At 41.7% G+C, this 13,319-nt stretch overlaps 1 protein-coding gene across 3 annotated transcripts in view; it reads right to left on the bottom strand.

Annotated features, from left to right (window-relative positions):
- Positions 1-1,006: 1,006 nt before the first annotated feature.
- The window catches only part of LOC147117818 (MARVEL domain-containing protein 3), a 42,606-nt gene continuing 30,293 nt past the window's right edge, over positions 1,007-13,319 (bottom strand). For 2 of the 3 annotated variants that reach the window (XM_085989161.1, XM_085989160.1), the window contains exon 4: positions 1,007-2,030. In XM_085989161.1, coding sequence (XP_085845287.1) covers positions 1,339-2,030 — 692 coding nt within the window. In that variant the 3' untranslated portion in view covers positions 1,007-1,338. Of the gene's footprint in view, positions 2,031-5,481; positions 11,962-13,319 lie in introns of those variants that run through there. The other variant, XM_085989162.1, reaches the window with a different exon arrangement.

Raw genomic sequence — 13,319 nt, 5'->3', positions numbered from 1 at the left:
AATATTTTACTGTACACTTGACATATTAGGCTCCACCTCATTAACATACAGAGCTTTTTGCAAAGCACCTTCCATTCATCTCCAATTTGAGAACCTGCCCGATCAGAAAAACAACATCATTCGGGTTCTTCTAGTCGCAAGCACGCTACTTTCAGTAAATTCACTATTTAATCACTGGATTAACCTTATTTTTTTGATTAATTTTTTTAAGCTGTTGCAACATGACACGCTTCATCATTGTGTGCATATTCTGTAGTGTATTAAGGTAGGAACATACTGAACGCTGGAGAGGACATCAGACAAAATGAGTGAAACTTGAACTGTTCAACATTGACTCAAATCCCAGATGTATTATTACACCTGTATCTTGTACAGAATGAACACTGGACTTCTTACAATTTCATTGCCATCAGACAATGATGGACAGCAGGCTTTTACAACTGAATCACATGACTTGATGAGCAACATTCAGAATTGATTTTACTGATTTGTGTAGAGGATCATAACTTCCACAGCGTGTAATATCATCAATTATATAGTAAAACCTAGTATCTTCCAATTCATTTCCTTAGCTAAGTATTAAACATGTGGATACAGTCATCTCCAAGTGATGTAACAGTTTAAAAAATATACATCTAGATTATAAACCTTCACCATAGCTGTACAAGTTAATTCTTAAAAACACATTCTTTCAGCATGTTAATGGAACAAATTAAAATGTTTTTTTTGTTTGCCCTTGCAAGCATACAGTTCCACTGGTCCTAGACACCTTCCAGTATCTCACCCAAGTAGTCATTGTTCGCATGCAAGCTTCGACTTACGTCAGCAGTCTGCTGGACCCAGGCGTCATCATAACCAATAATACAAAAAGAAAATACTGCAGATGCTGGAAATCTGAAATAAAAACAGATAATGCTGGAGATACTCAGCAGGTCAGGCTGCATCTGTGAAGAGAGAAACAGTGTTAACGTTTCAGGTCGATGACCGAAAGGTCATCGACCTGAAAGGTTAACTCTGTTTCTCTCTTCACAGATGCGGCCTGACCTGCTGAGTATCTCCAGCATTATCTGTTTTTATGGCATCATAACCAAGCCTGGTTGTGTCCTCGCTTAACATTCAAACTTGCATAGCTATCAGAAGTGGAACCGATTTTCCTCTTTCCTAACCCTGGGAATGGTGGCCAATTTTAGCGTTCCCTTCATCACTCCAGAGTAGATGAGCTAACTCAACACAGGCCAGAGATTGAACATGGGACCATACTGGTCTACATGACTTAGCTACTCACTAGCTAAACTTGCTAAGCCACCGGGGAAAGAACATGTACTTAAATTAGCTACTTTATACAAGGGTCGTCAGCGACTGATCAGTCTGAGCCTCCTGATGGTTTGTACGCTTTTTATTTTCATCTTCTTCAAAGTCATGTTGGACTGCATTGCTCACGTACATATCTTTCCCAATTTTCTTCAAATCTCTGAGTGTCAGGAGACTCATAACTGCACTTCCACAATACAAGCAAGCCGAAATTAAGCCAAATAATGCTACAGCAGCATCTCCTCCCTGAACATCACAATTCATAAAGGTGTAGCCACGGCCTGCATACAAGCGGTTTCTTAATCTACAGACTTCTGTGCTATTTACCGTAATTATAAGATGCAGGTAAAGTCCGACGGCCACTATATACCCGATACAGGCAAGAATATTAAACACAAATTCAGCCATGAGAAGTTTTGAGGAAATGCGGTGAAGAGGTTTACCACCGCCCACTAAAAAGAGAAGGGTGAGAGAACCTACAGCAATGCTAAAAGTTACCCCGCCATAAACTCCAGGGGATCTCATTTGACTGAATTGCATATCAAGATCCCGGACCTGCTGCAGTTCAGTGCCTTGGAAAGGGCTATATGCCGAATCAATGGAAAAAGCACCTGCCCCAAGTCCTCCCATAGACGTGTACCCAGATATTGCCGAATGGGAAGCTGCCACGCAGATCAAGACCATGAGATTGGTTACAATTTCAGTAAACTGCAAGACACCTGTGAACAAAACACAAACATTTTAAATCCATGCAATCACATAAAATCTTTACATTTTGTAAAGGTTAAGTATTTTCCTCACATTCCACTGGTTATGGGCGATATGGTGAATCAGTGGCTGTTTTTACTTCGAAATTATAGCACAAGATGGCTTCTGCTGGAGTTTGTAGGCAGGGTGAGAGCTAGTATTAAGATTTGTGCCCATTGTGTGGAACTGGCAGTTATAGTGGACTACAACACATAGGGGTGGGGGGGGGGGGGGTGCCAGGGCCTGAATCCTGTCCACGCTGATGGAGCAGAGGGGAAACTTTCATCCAAAATGTTCCAACTGGGTCACATTTACCCCCCAGCTAGGAGAAAAACAAGAATGACTGATTAATCAACCGTGATAGAGGTGTACAAGATTATGACGGGTTTGGATAGGCTAGACAGGAAAGGCTGTTCCCACTAGTTGATGGTACAAGGACTCGGGGACACAGATTTAAGGTTTTGGGCCAGAGATACGGGGGGGGATGTGAGGAAAAACTTTTTTACGCAGCGAGTGGTGAGGACCTGGAAATTACTGCTGACAGAAGTGGTGGAAGCAGAGACACTCAATGTTTTCAAGGGGAGACTGGATAGGCACTTGAGGGAAATAAACTTGCAGGGCTACGGGGATAGAGCGGGGGAATGGGACTGACTGGATTGCTTTACAGAGAGCTGGCACGGACTCGATGGGCCGAATGGCATCCTTCTGTGCCGTTATGACTATGACTATTTACTAGCTTACACATAAATGGCATAGTAAAGAAAAGTTTCTGTTAAAGATGTTTTTTCAGAAATAACTTATTGTAGTCATTATTTAAATGTTGAGTATAATAAATAAGCGATGCTTCACATGACTGGAGAGCCATAAAATCTTGTGTAACAGGATGAAAAGGCTTCTTGACCTAGGCATGCATTTTGCTGACACTGATTACCAAAGTGTTCTATTCTCCAACGCGGAAATTCTGGACCTCGATGAGCACAAGAAATATGAGTAATAGGGCGCGGACATGGAAAAGCAAAATAGAAAAAAAATCCAGAAGCAAAAAAGTATAAAACATATAGTTTTGACAATATTATTTTAAAACTAATTTTATTGTAGTTTATTTAAAATGGTGATGGGGGGGGGTGGGGGTGGGAGAGGGATCGAGAGATGATACTGATTAAGAGTTTTACCTCTACTCTGTACTGACTGATCACATTGTCATGTTTGGACAGCTGTGTAAGCACACATGCGGAGTCTGACGACATTTTTTAAAGCATGGTGGCACTTTCAAAAGCGTGATCTGTAACTGAACATAGTTCATTTCTTTTGTATTCCTTAAGTTATACAAAAAGGTTTTGATGAATCCAAAAGAAACCTAAAATATGTCCACTTTTTGATGCCAATGTGCTTTATATGATTGTATAGACATCAAGATCATGAAGTCTGCCAACATTTGTCAATGAATTCTCCAAACTGGTTGACTGATTGGGTGTTAAAAAAATATCGGTTGATAAAATGATTAGCACGTGTTTACATGGTTTGACAGATCCTCGTAGCCAGTGGCTAAATTAATTCACAAATTTAGTTTGATAAAGGCATCTGTTGACAATAGCTGCAGTTTCAAAGTTTGTTGACTTTTATATAGATTATATACAACTGCCATAAACTGAAAACTTGGTGACAAAAGAGACCAATGTTATTAATTTCATCGTGACCTACCACTAGTGCGTTTGCTCCCATCCTTGGCTTGCAACACTAAAAGTGGCAGATTTCTGTTATTAAAAACATACGATTACCCACTGAGCCTGTGTAGATTGTAGAGCTGATGCATTCAGCATAGTTCTTCAGAGGTACAGTAGTCCATTCTCACCGCATTCAAGGCACGCAGTGGAAAACAACCTATTTATCTCCCCCCTCACACACACACACACACACACACACTTTTGGAAAACAAAACTAGAACATTTTTCCATCTCATGTACTTGGGGAAAAATTCTTCTATTTTTAGACCTCTGGCATTCAATCTCTCCATTTTCAACAGTGCTGTGTTGTTTTGGCAATGAAAGGTTTTGGAGAACTCAGTACCTGGTATGCAGACCACAATCAATCAATCAATCAATCAATCAATCACTTTTACTCCACCTAGTTCTTGCAAGATCTTCTAAACTTTTAAGGAGACAACAATGTATTTCCTTTATCAAATTTTACATAATAGATGCAATAAAGAACGCTTATAAAAAGGGTAAAAAGCAGACAATTTATTTTCTTAAACGAAATACAGTATGAAGTTAAAATACAAACATCGCCCAAATCTATTTATGTTCTCAAGTTTAATGTGCGAGCCTTAAAACAAATTTCCCCCATTCATACGCAACACGTTACTACAAAAATTAGCATCTCTGAAACCAGTTTATCAAACATTTTCCTATCACATTTTACAGTTTACAAAAAAAATTAGATTTGTTATCCCATTTGAAAAATGGAACAATATTTCTTCATTGCGTACAAAAATCAAACATTTTTCTAAAATTGTATGTTTATACCAACACATTTCCTAGGAGTATGCATTGTTCTGTTCACAACTCTGTGCAAATGTTATAAAAAAAGTTAACCAAAACATTTGAGAATAAAAATAATCCTTCAGCGGTGAAGAGGGATGGCTGAAGAGTCGAGCTGAGCGTTTTGATACCAAAACACTACTCAAAAAAACTAGATGCCGCATAATCTTCAATACAGAAAACTGTAAAGTCTTTTTTTTTTTTAATTGCCTATATTCTAAAAATATACACCAAAGTTATAATCTACCTATCCAAAAAGCTTTCAAAGCAGTACTTTAACTTAATCCAACTACTGTACTACAATTCACAAACTGTATGCAACAGTTTGGCTTCAGAGCTGTGTTTTGAGTAAGCAGATACAGATAGTTGCCCGCTTACACCCAGCGCATTCACCTATGATAAAATTAGTACTAAATGCATAGTGAAGAAACTCATGTTCTTATCTTGGTCACAAAGCCAAAATAGCGAAGATAATGTAGTACTGACTTTCTGCCACTAGATGTTAAAAGAGTGACTTCTAATTACAAATGGAAAAACTGGTACCCGCCTGCAACTTTTGCGGCTTGGAAGAGTCCGATTACCACGTGTACTTGTAGTGCAAGAGGTTGCAGCCCCTCTTCCACTATTTGAAGGGGCTGCTCCTCAACTTCTGGCTGCGCTCCAGTCCTGCGCTCCTGATCTTCGGCCACCTGGTGGGGAGGGGAGCGGGCAGGTCAGAGGACCTCCTCATGGGTCAGCTCCTGGGTCTGGTCAAGGTGCCCATCAACAGGTCCAGGTGCCGCGTGGTCGGAGGGGGGGGGGTGGAGACCATCTTCTCCGACTGCCTGCCTCTTCCTCGGCTATGGGTGTCCCTGGACAGTGTGTGTGTGTGCGGGGGGGGGGGGGGGGGGGGGGGGAGACCGTCTTCCCCGACTGCCTGCCTCTTCCTCGCGTCCCTGGACAGTGTGTGTGTGTGTGTGTGGGGTGGGGGGGTGGGTGGGGGGGAGATTCTAAACATTAACCTTGTCTTTTAAAAACTCAGTCCTGCTAGGCTAGAAAGGGTTCCTACTCCAGAGCACTGTGCAAGGAGGATTGGGTGGAGCTATGATGCCCTTCCCAGTCAAACAGTTTACCGACACTCATCGCCTAGGCTTACACATGAAGAGTCGCTACTTCAGGAAGGCAACACTTGTAGAATTGGACTGCAGCAAGGGCCAGCGCCTTAAAAATACCGGGGAGAAAACTTCAGGACCGCAGTGAAAATAAGTTTGAAATACTGCCCCATTTTCTCTTCAGCTAGTTGCATTATCTATTCTATCCTTCTTGATCGGGAAGGTAAATGTCCACAGGTACAATGGCGCACTTTCCATTTCATCAGATGACCCACTCTGGTCTGGCAAAGCTCACAATTTAAAGTACAAAATCTGAACCATATTGCCATCGGACTGCCACTAAAAAAAGGTCTTGTGTAAACCAATAAATGAAATGAGGTTCTGGAGCTTCTTTAATAAAGCAAGTGGAAAACTGACCCATAATTGTGTACGTATCATTTTACTGTGAGCTTTATGCCATGGAGTGCTTTCCATTGGCTCTGCAAGATCATAATATGAACTTAAACTATATGTAACAGGATGATAATGCTCTAGACAGATATAAACATGCAGTTCTGACTGAACTGTGGGATTGAAAAATGCTGTCGAGTGGTCAATAAAGTGCTGCATCTGTAAACCAATTTTAAATCACAAATGAAAAGTGCTGCAAGATTGAGATTAAGGCCTTAGGGTTCCACTCCTATAGCATAAAATATAGAGTCTACTCCGGTTAATTCAAAATTGTATTTTTCCTTAATTAAACAAACAAATTATTTGGTAGTTTAAATTAACCAAGTTTAATAATACAGTACTGGAGGTGTTTTTTTGTTGATTAATTTCTTTTTAAATTAATAGGTCATTTGAATGAAGCAATTCTTATACCCATGAAGTGTCCTCTACTGTCTTTCTTGGAGAAACAAAATTGTAAACCAGTGCAATGCGACAATATAGTTGAGTATTCAGCAGAACAGTGTATCCACCACGTACCTCCACAGACACTAAGAAAAGAGCCCCACCAATGAGAATCCCTGTAGAATGGCATTAAGCCTTGAAAATTACAGGGATGGACAATGTAATATTTTAACAATATAAACTGTAACATAATTAATGGAATTCTACTATCCTAAATCTCAACAGTGAATGTTAAATACTAAAAAAAAACAGCATCAAGCCCAAAGACTCTAATATCCAGTAACATATCATTTCCCACTCAACTTTCCCCCCACCCCTCCCTTAGCCTTACGGAACTACACCATTCCCAAAATGTCGAAGACCTCGGACATTCCTCAGTAATCCAATTAAGAAGCCAAGGTGACCACTTGTCCAATTTCCCCTCTGACCATCCCCCAAAAATTAAAAACTTGCCCCTGGTAGAATGGAGGGAGTAAATCTGTATCCTATCGCTGTGTATTACACCCCGCTGCCTCCCAACAGCCTTTTATGTATCCTGTTTGCACATTTTCATCATTCTTGGACTTTCCCGTTTTAGTTTTCCCCAAATTTTCATTTGGAATGAATTGCTGGAATTTTGATTTTGATCGGTAACATCCCAGCATTGCTAAGCGGACACCAAACAGCAAGTCTGGCGTGTCCTCCCCACACCAACAGAAGTCACGTGGATAAATCACATTGTGTTACAATTGTAAGAAAATCACTACCAACATAATGAAGCTATAAACAAGGTTGTCAAATGTTTGCATTAGAGCAACAGTAAATTTCCAAAATACTTCGCTTTACTTAAATGTACAGCAAAACCCTACGTGAACAGACGATATTGAGAGCGAAGGAGCAGATACGAATACAATATTTCCATATAGCTTTAGTCCCCAAATTATAAATTTTTCACCTACACGTCACACTGCCTCAACACATTCACCAAATAACACTAAGGAATGTAAACAAAATAGCTGACATCAACTTTAAGGTAGTAATCTAAGATTTTGATAATATTGATAAATGAGTCACACTTTGTTCTTGTAGTTGACCTAAACAGAAGTACATGGCAGAATTACCTCCTGCTGCTAAACACACACCGACCAAAATGCCACGGATCATTTTCTCTTTCAGCATGTTCCTTCTCGTTAAGTCTCTAAACCTTATAAAAAATACGCTTGCTTATCTTCCAGTTTCAAAGGGCCTATGCCCAAACAGTTAACTTTTCCTTTTTCTTTTCAATTGACACGAGAGCATTCCACTGCTCTTTTAAAAAAAAAAAAAAAATCTATATCATTGCTCTTATATTAAAGTTCCTGCGGCTGGATGGTGAATGTTCCAATGTAACAAAGCAATCTGAAATTGCTTGGGATGTGACATGAATCAGTCATTCATGAAAGAAAGACTTATGAAATAATACTGAGCAGCCTGTGGGTGGCGCTGTCCAGGGGGGAGGGGGGGGGGGGGGAGTATAAATACTCGGGCACGGGCCCAGCTTGCGCAGGACGTTTTTAACAGGAACTAGTGAAGGACACAACTAGACCTCCATGTTGTAAAACAGTTGATTAAAGCTTTGTTTAATGCTTAGACCAAGTGCCTAGTAGTTTTCTTACGTCAGGATGTACAGTGAAATAGCAGAGCTCATCAAGACATAATGGTTACAAAGGATTCCAACATATTAGCAATTGTTTAGCATTTTGCCCTGTAGGAAATTTGGCCTTTAAAAATATATTTACCATTGCATCATGACCCAAGTTGAAGGGATAGTGCTGCAATGGTGAAATATATCAAAATGAGAACACAATGACATGATCGGTGCAATAGTGTCAATTACATCCAGGCCTACAAATTTTATTTTTACCTTAGCTGCACTATGAATCAGATATGGCATCTGCTGCAGGAGGAACCTCCCGTGCTACCTGGCACAACTGGTCTGCAGCAGAGCTTTCAAAGCAAGTTACTTCACATATTGAATGTCCCTGAGAATTCTCTGCTACCTCAAGCGGTTGCAAAAGGCTGGAGAGGCAAAAACAAATCTCACTGTATATTTGAGATGCAGCAGAAGACTAGTGGTCAGGTCAATGTGCCGCTTCAGTGGGTTAATGATAGTTGGACCAATACACATAGGGGGTCATTTCACAAGTTTGCACTCCTAGTCAGGAGCCTCACTGCGTACAATCGCCTAAAACTAACTGCATAAACTCTGACAAAGCAATACAAAAGACTGCATCAGTATTCTGTATCCAGTCTGTCTAAATTGTTAACCTATCTCCTTCAGAAATCCCAACTTCAAAGGTTGAAGAAATGCAGCTTTTACAAATGCATAAAAAAACCATTACATTATATATCACTTTCTTTCTGTAATTAATAGCTTATGTATGAATTTGTTCAACTCATCTCAATCATTTCAACAACAAAACTGCAGTTATGCAAGAGGCTACTGGCATATATGTGCACATCCTGTTTTGAAACAGAGGGCAAGAAACAGTGTCCAACTTATCCATAACATAGCACTAACTTCCATTATACTTTGTTGAGAATTAAATTTCAGCATCGTGAAGAGGGAACCTTTCCATTATATCACTGTCGAGCAAGAGGTGGGTAATTCCAGACAGATGTGAGGAATAAATAAATAGGGTCGCTGGATAAATTTATTCCTACACCATCTTACCCAATCACAGTATCTGGTTCAAGAGCAGCATTTGTGGTGCCCTTGAAACAAGACATGCTCTTCACCAGGGAGTTTGTAGTATGGCGAGAGGGAGATAAATTAACTTCTAAAAAGATGATTAACCTCAACTTTCATTTACAAAAATATTTGAAAGTGATTGCCAGATTATGATGGGGCAGCTTTGGAGGTGGAGTTCCACGTAAAAAAAATGCTGAACTCAAACACATACTGATTACAACATGTCCAATGACTGCAGTTGTGGATATCAATTAGATGATGAGGTCATCAACCATTTCGAGCAGGGGTGTCAAACACACCCAGTGTGCTGTGGCGGGTCTCTGGGCACTGCTTCCAACGGGGGAGAAGAGCTGGGAGATCGGGGCTGGGGGAGTCAGGGAGAGAGTAACGGGGGGGACCGGGGAGAGTAACGGGGGGGCTGGGGAGAGTAACGGGGGGGACCGGGGAAGAGAGTAACGGGGCTGGGGGTTGGATATGGGGACTCGGGGGAGGGAAGGAGACTAGGGAATGGTTGTTGGCAGTTTGGGACTTGGGCGGAGGAAGAGGGGGAAACTGGGGACTGGGAGTCAGGGCGATTGGGGTTCAGGATGGGGCATGGGGGAAAAGAGAGGACCGGAGAATGGGGTAGGCATAGGGCCCAGCATTTCCTGCAGAGCCAGGAGCAGAAGTAGCAGCATGGTGAGTGGGAGCGGCGCCGAGAGAGGGGCAGCCAGTCAAGGGGTGAATAGTGAATGACCGTTACCACTGCGGGGGCGAATGGGGAACAAAGTGACGGAGACCGAGGATTCGCCCTGCGTGTGAGGAGCTGCACCCTGATTTTACATCGCATGCTCCAATACGTGGAGGAGATGCAGGAGGGCTGAGTATTGGCTGGCAGCGGGCCACAATAGTGCTGTGGAGCTGCGAGGAGCACTCCTCCTCCTCCTCGTCCTCCACGCTCTACAGAAGGAGAAGTAATAAAAACTTCCCCTAACATTTCTTCAGCGGCCCCTTTGAGGACCACTGTAGAACTGGAAAGACGAGTTGGAGCCTGCACGGCACATGCTCCACCTCATCGGCCATAGATTTTGCAGAAGGGTCCTCAAACAGGCGCTGGACCCTTCTTTGCGTATTTAGATTGATCCAACGCTGATTTCAGACAGTCGCCAGGTACGCCTGAAGACGGTGAGGACCCATGTGATTAAATACTCCGCCGTGCGGATTAGGTGCAGGACCTCGCCTCCAGAAATTGGGACACGCTGAACTCATTTTACACCCCAAAAAAAACCAGGCAAAACGTATACTAATTTCTACCCTAGTGTGTCCAAATAATTTCTGCTGATGGAGGCCCACGGCAAGTACCGGGATGTCGGACCAGGCCTACCACGTAAATTGAGTTTGACACCCCTGATTTAGTGAAAAAGGATACCAAATAAAAAGAATAATTGATGCAAATTAATCGTTAATCAGCCTGCAGTCAGTATTCATGAAATGATAGGAAAAACTATTTTGATAGACAGTAGATTTTCTTCCCTTCTCTCCGATAAGCCTCATATGTCCACCCTACTCCAGCCCATGTGCACATTAATGCTGTAAGTTAGCTGTCCTGCCATTTAGTATGCTTCAACAGTGCAGGAATAATAGTTCCCCTTTTCTCTAAAAAGTCAAAATTAAGCCTGTAGATGAAGCCCACGAGCCCAAGTGAAAGCATTATTTAAGACTCAGGTAGCAACTGCAGTCACCCAGGCAGGAATTTAACTGATTTGCAGCTTTTGAATGCGGAACGATTATGCTTTTGCATATTCACGTACAGAATTTATTCCACAAAATTAGCGTCATTAGGTTGGTGTGTTGACAGAGTTGGCAGTTCTTGCCTCTTAAACTGGCTGCAGGCTGGTAAAGGGACCAAGACCTTGAAACCTAAAATTAAGCAAGTATATCTTGCTGTTTGTATTACTAAAAGAACGCTTTAATTTTGGACCAGTAACTCAAGCTTATATATATGAAAGGTCAGATTTCATTGGCACCGTCTCAGGGGATGTAGCATGTTTCCGCACAGTAGAGGTCCCTGGAGATTTGGTCTGTTCTGGTTGTGCCGCTTGCATCTCTCGGTAAGCCAAAACTCCAAACGCTACACTGGCAATGTAAACAATTATCAGCATCACAGCAAAGATGGAAACTGCAACTTCTGTGCCTAGTACGTCACATTTTACTGAGCTGTAGCCATGTCGATTGTAGAGCGACTCCCTCTGCTTGCACATATCAGTGGCATTAATTTTATGAATGAAGTGAAGGTACAACGCCACTCCTATGATGTAGGCCACAGCTGCAAGAGCCTTTACTACACATTCCAAAATCAGGAAGTTTGAGAATATACTGTGCTGCATGAAGGATCTGTTGTGCTGCATTACACATCCGCCAACAAGAAAGGCCACAGCAAAAGCAAACAGAAGAACACTAAGCCCTACTGCACAGTACACAGTGGCCGACTTCATCTTGTTGTACAGTACATCTAGTTCGCCGATCTGCTGTATTTCGTGATTTAGAAATCCACTGTTGGAATAACCCATGTTGTAATAATAGGCACTCCCGAAGCCTCCAATACTATCGAAGCCTGCAGAGGCACTTTGGGTTGCTGCAGCACAGATCAGCACCACCAGGTTGAGAATGATTTCAAACATCTGCAACAATCCTGCAACAACCAGATTGAGGAAGTTGTTAATGGGAAAATACAGCACTCTGTCCAACACCTCACCAGAACAGACCACTACAGGATATAATGGAGGACCATTGAGTGCATAAGAGAATCGGTCCATAACTAAACTATATCATACAGTTAAGAAAGTACTTACAGGAAACTTTGTGCTATCCGGCACCGACGGGACCGAGCTGTTGCTGTCCCATCAAAACTGCCAGACAAACCAGCGCTAATGTTGAAACATATGGAGATTTTGAGCTCCGTATCTGGCAACAAACCCTGTTAGCAACAGCTTCTAAACAGTCGGCCGCACCTTGCAAGCGTCTCTGTAGCTTAGCAACAGCTTCAGCGAGACCTTGCAGAGCCTGACTGGTGGAAAAAAAAGCAACAAAAAGAAAAAAAAACTAACGAAACGGCTCCTGATTTTTGCCGGTGGCTCGAGCATTCCGGACAGTTAACCTCCGGATAAACCAAAGTTTCCTGTAGTTATAAATACTAAACTATACAGTCCTTAGAAATTGCTATAAAGATCAGATTTTCAACGTGGTTTTAATAGATCAACTTATGGTTCAGGCAGCAATGTTATAGCGTATATGCCACACGGCATTTAAAATGCGTCTGTTTTTCTTGTATGTAATTTGCATTTTTGATACTCTAGTCTAAAATGATACCAATGAAATCTGATACTGTGATCGTCTTTGTCGTGTAAATTGGTGCCTTTTTTAAGTTTAATTAATTAAACACAGCAAGACATAGTTTACATAACCTACAGGTTCATTTATCTGCTCCTTTTGTGGTACAATTCAATTCAGTTCAGGACTGGGGAAAAAAAAATTCAGATGCTGGAAATCCAAAACGAAAACTGAAAATGCTGCAAACACTCAGCAGGTCAGGCAGCATCTGTGGAGGGAACAGAGGAGTTAACGTTTCAGGCCTGGACCCTTCATGAAAACAGTCTTGACAAACTGTCCACACCCAAGACGCTAATTCAGCTTTTCTCTTCACATAGATTGCCTGACCGTCTGAGTGTTCCCAGCATTTTCAGTTTTTAAAAACAGTATACATTGGTATAGTCCAAACTAGCTCATGAACCTAGTTAAGGTTACACTGGAGAAATGCACAGCATTACTACTTTGGGATTGCAGTTTTCATTCCTAGACCCCTCGGCTACTTTGCTCTAATTATGCAGGTCCACGGTAGCTTCTAATCTGCCGTGACCCTTCAACTCCCATCGCACTGCAACAATATGTTAACTGTCCTCAACAACAATAACAACTTATATTGATATAGCGCCTTTAATGTAGTAAAATGTCCCAAGGCGCTGCACAGGAGTATTTTAAGACAAAAATTTT

The sequence above is a fragment of the Somniosus microcephalus genome, chromosome 5 (genome assembly GCF_052327205.1).
Source record: "Somniosus microcephalus isolate GS21.2 chromosome 5, FLI_Smic_1.0, whole genome shotgun sequence".
Classification (NCBI taxonomy): domain Eukaryota; kingdom Metazoa; phylum Chordata; class Chondrichthyes; order Squaliformes; family Somniosidae; genus Somniosus; species Somniosus microcephalus.
This window is presented reverse-complemented; position numbering and strand designations above follow the sequence as displayed.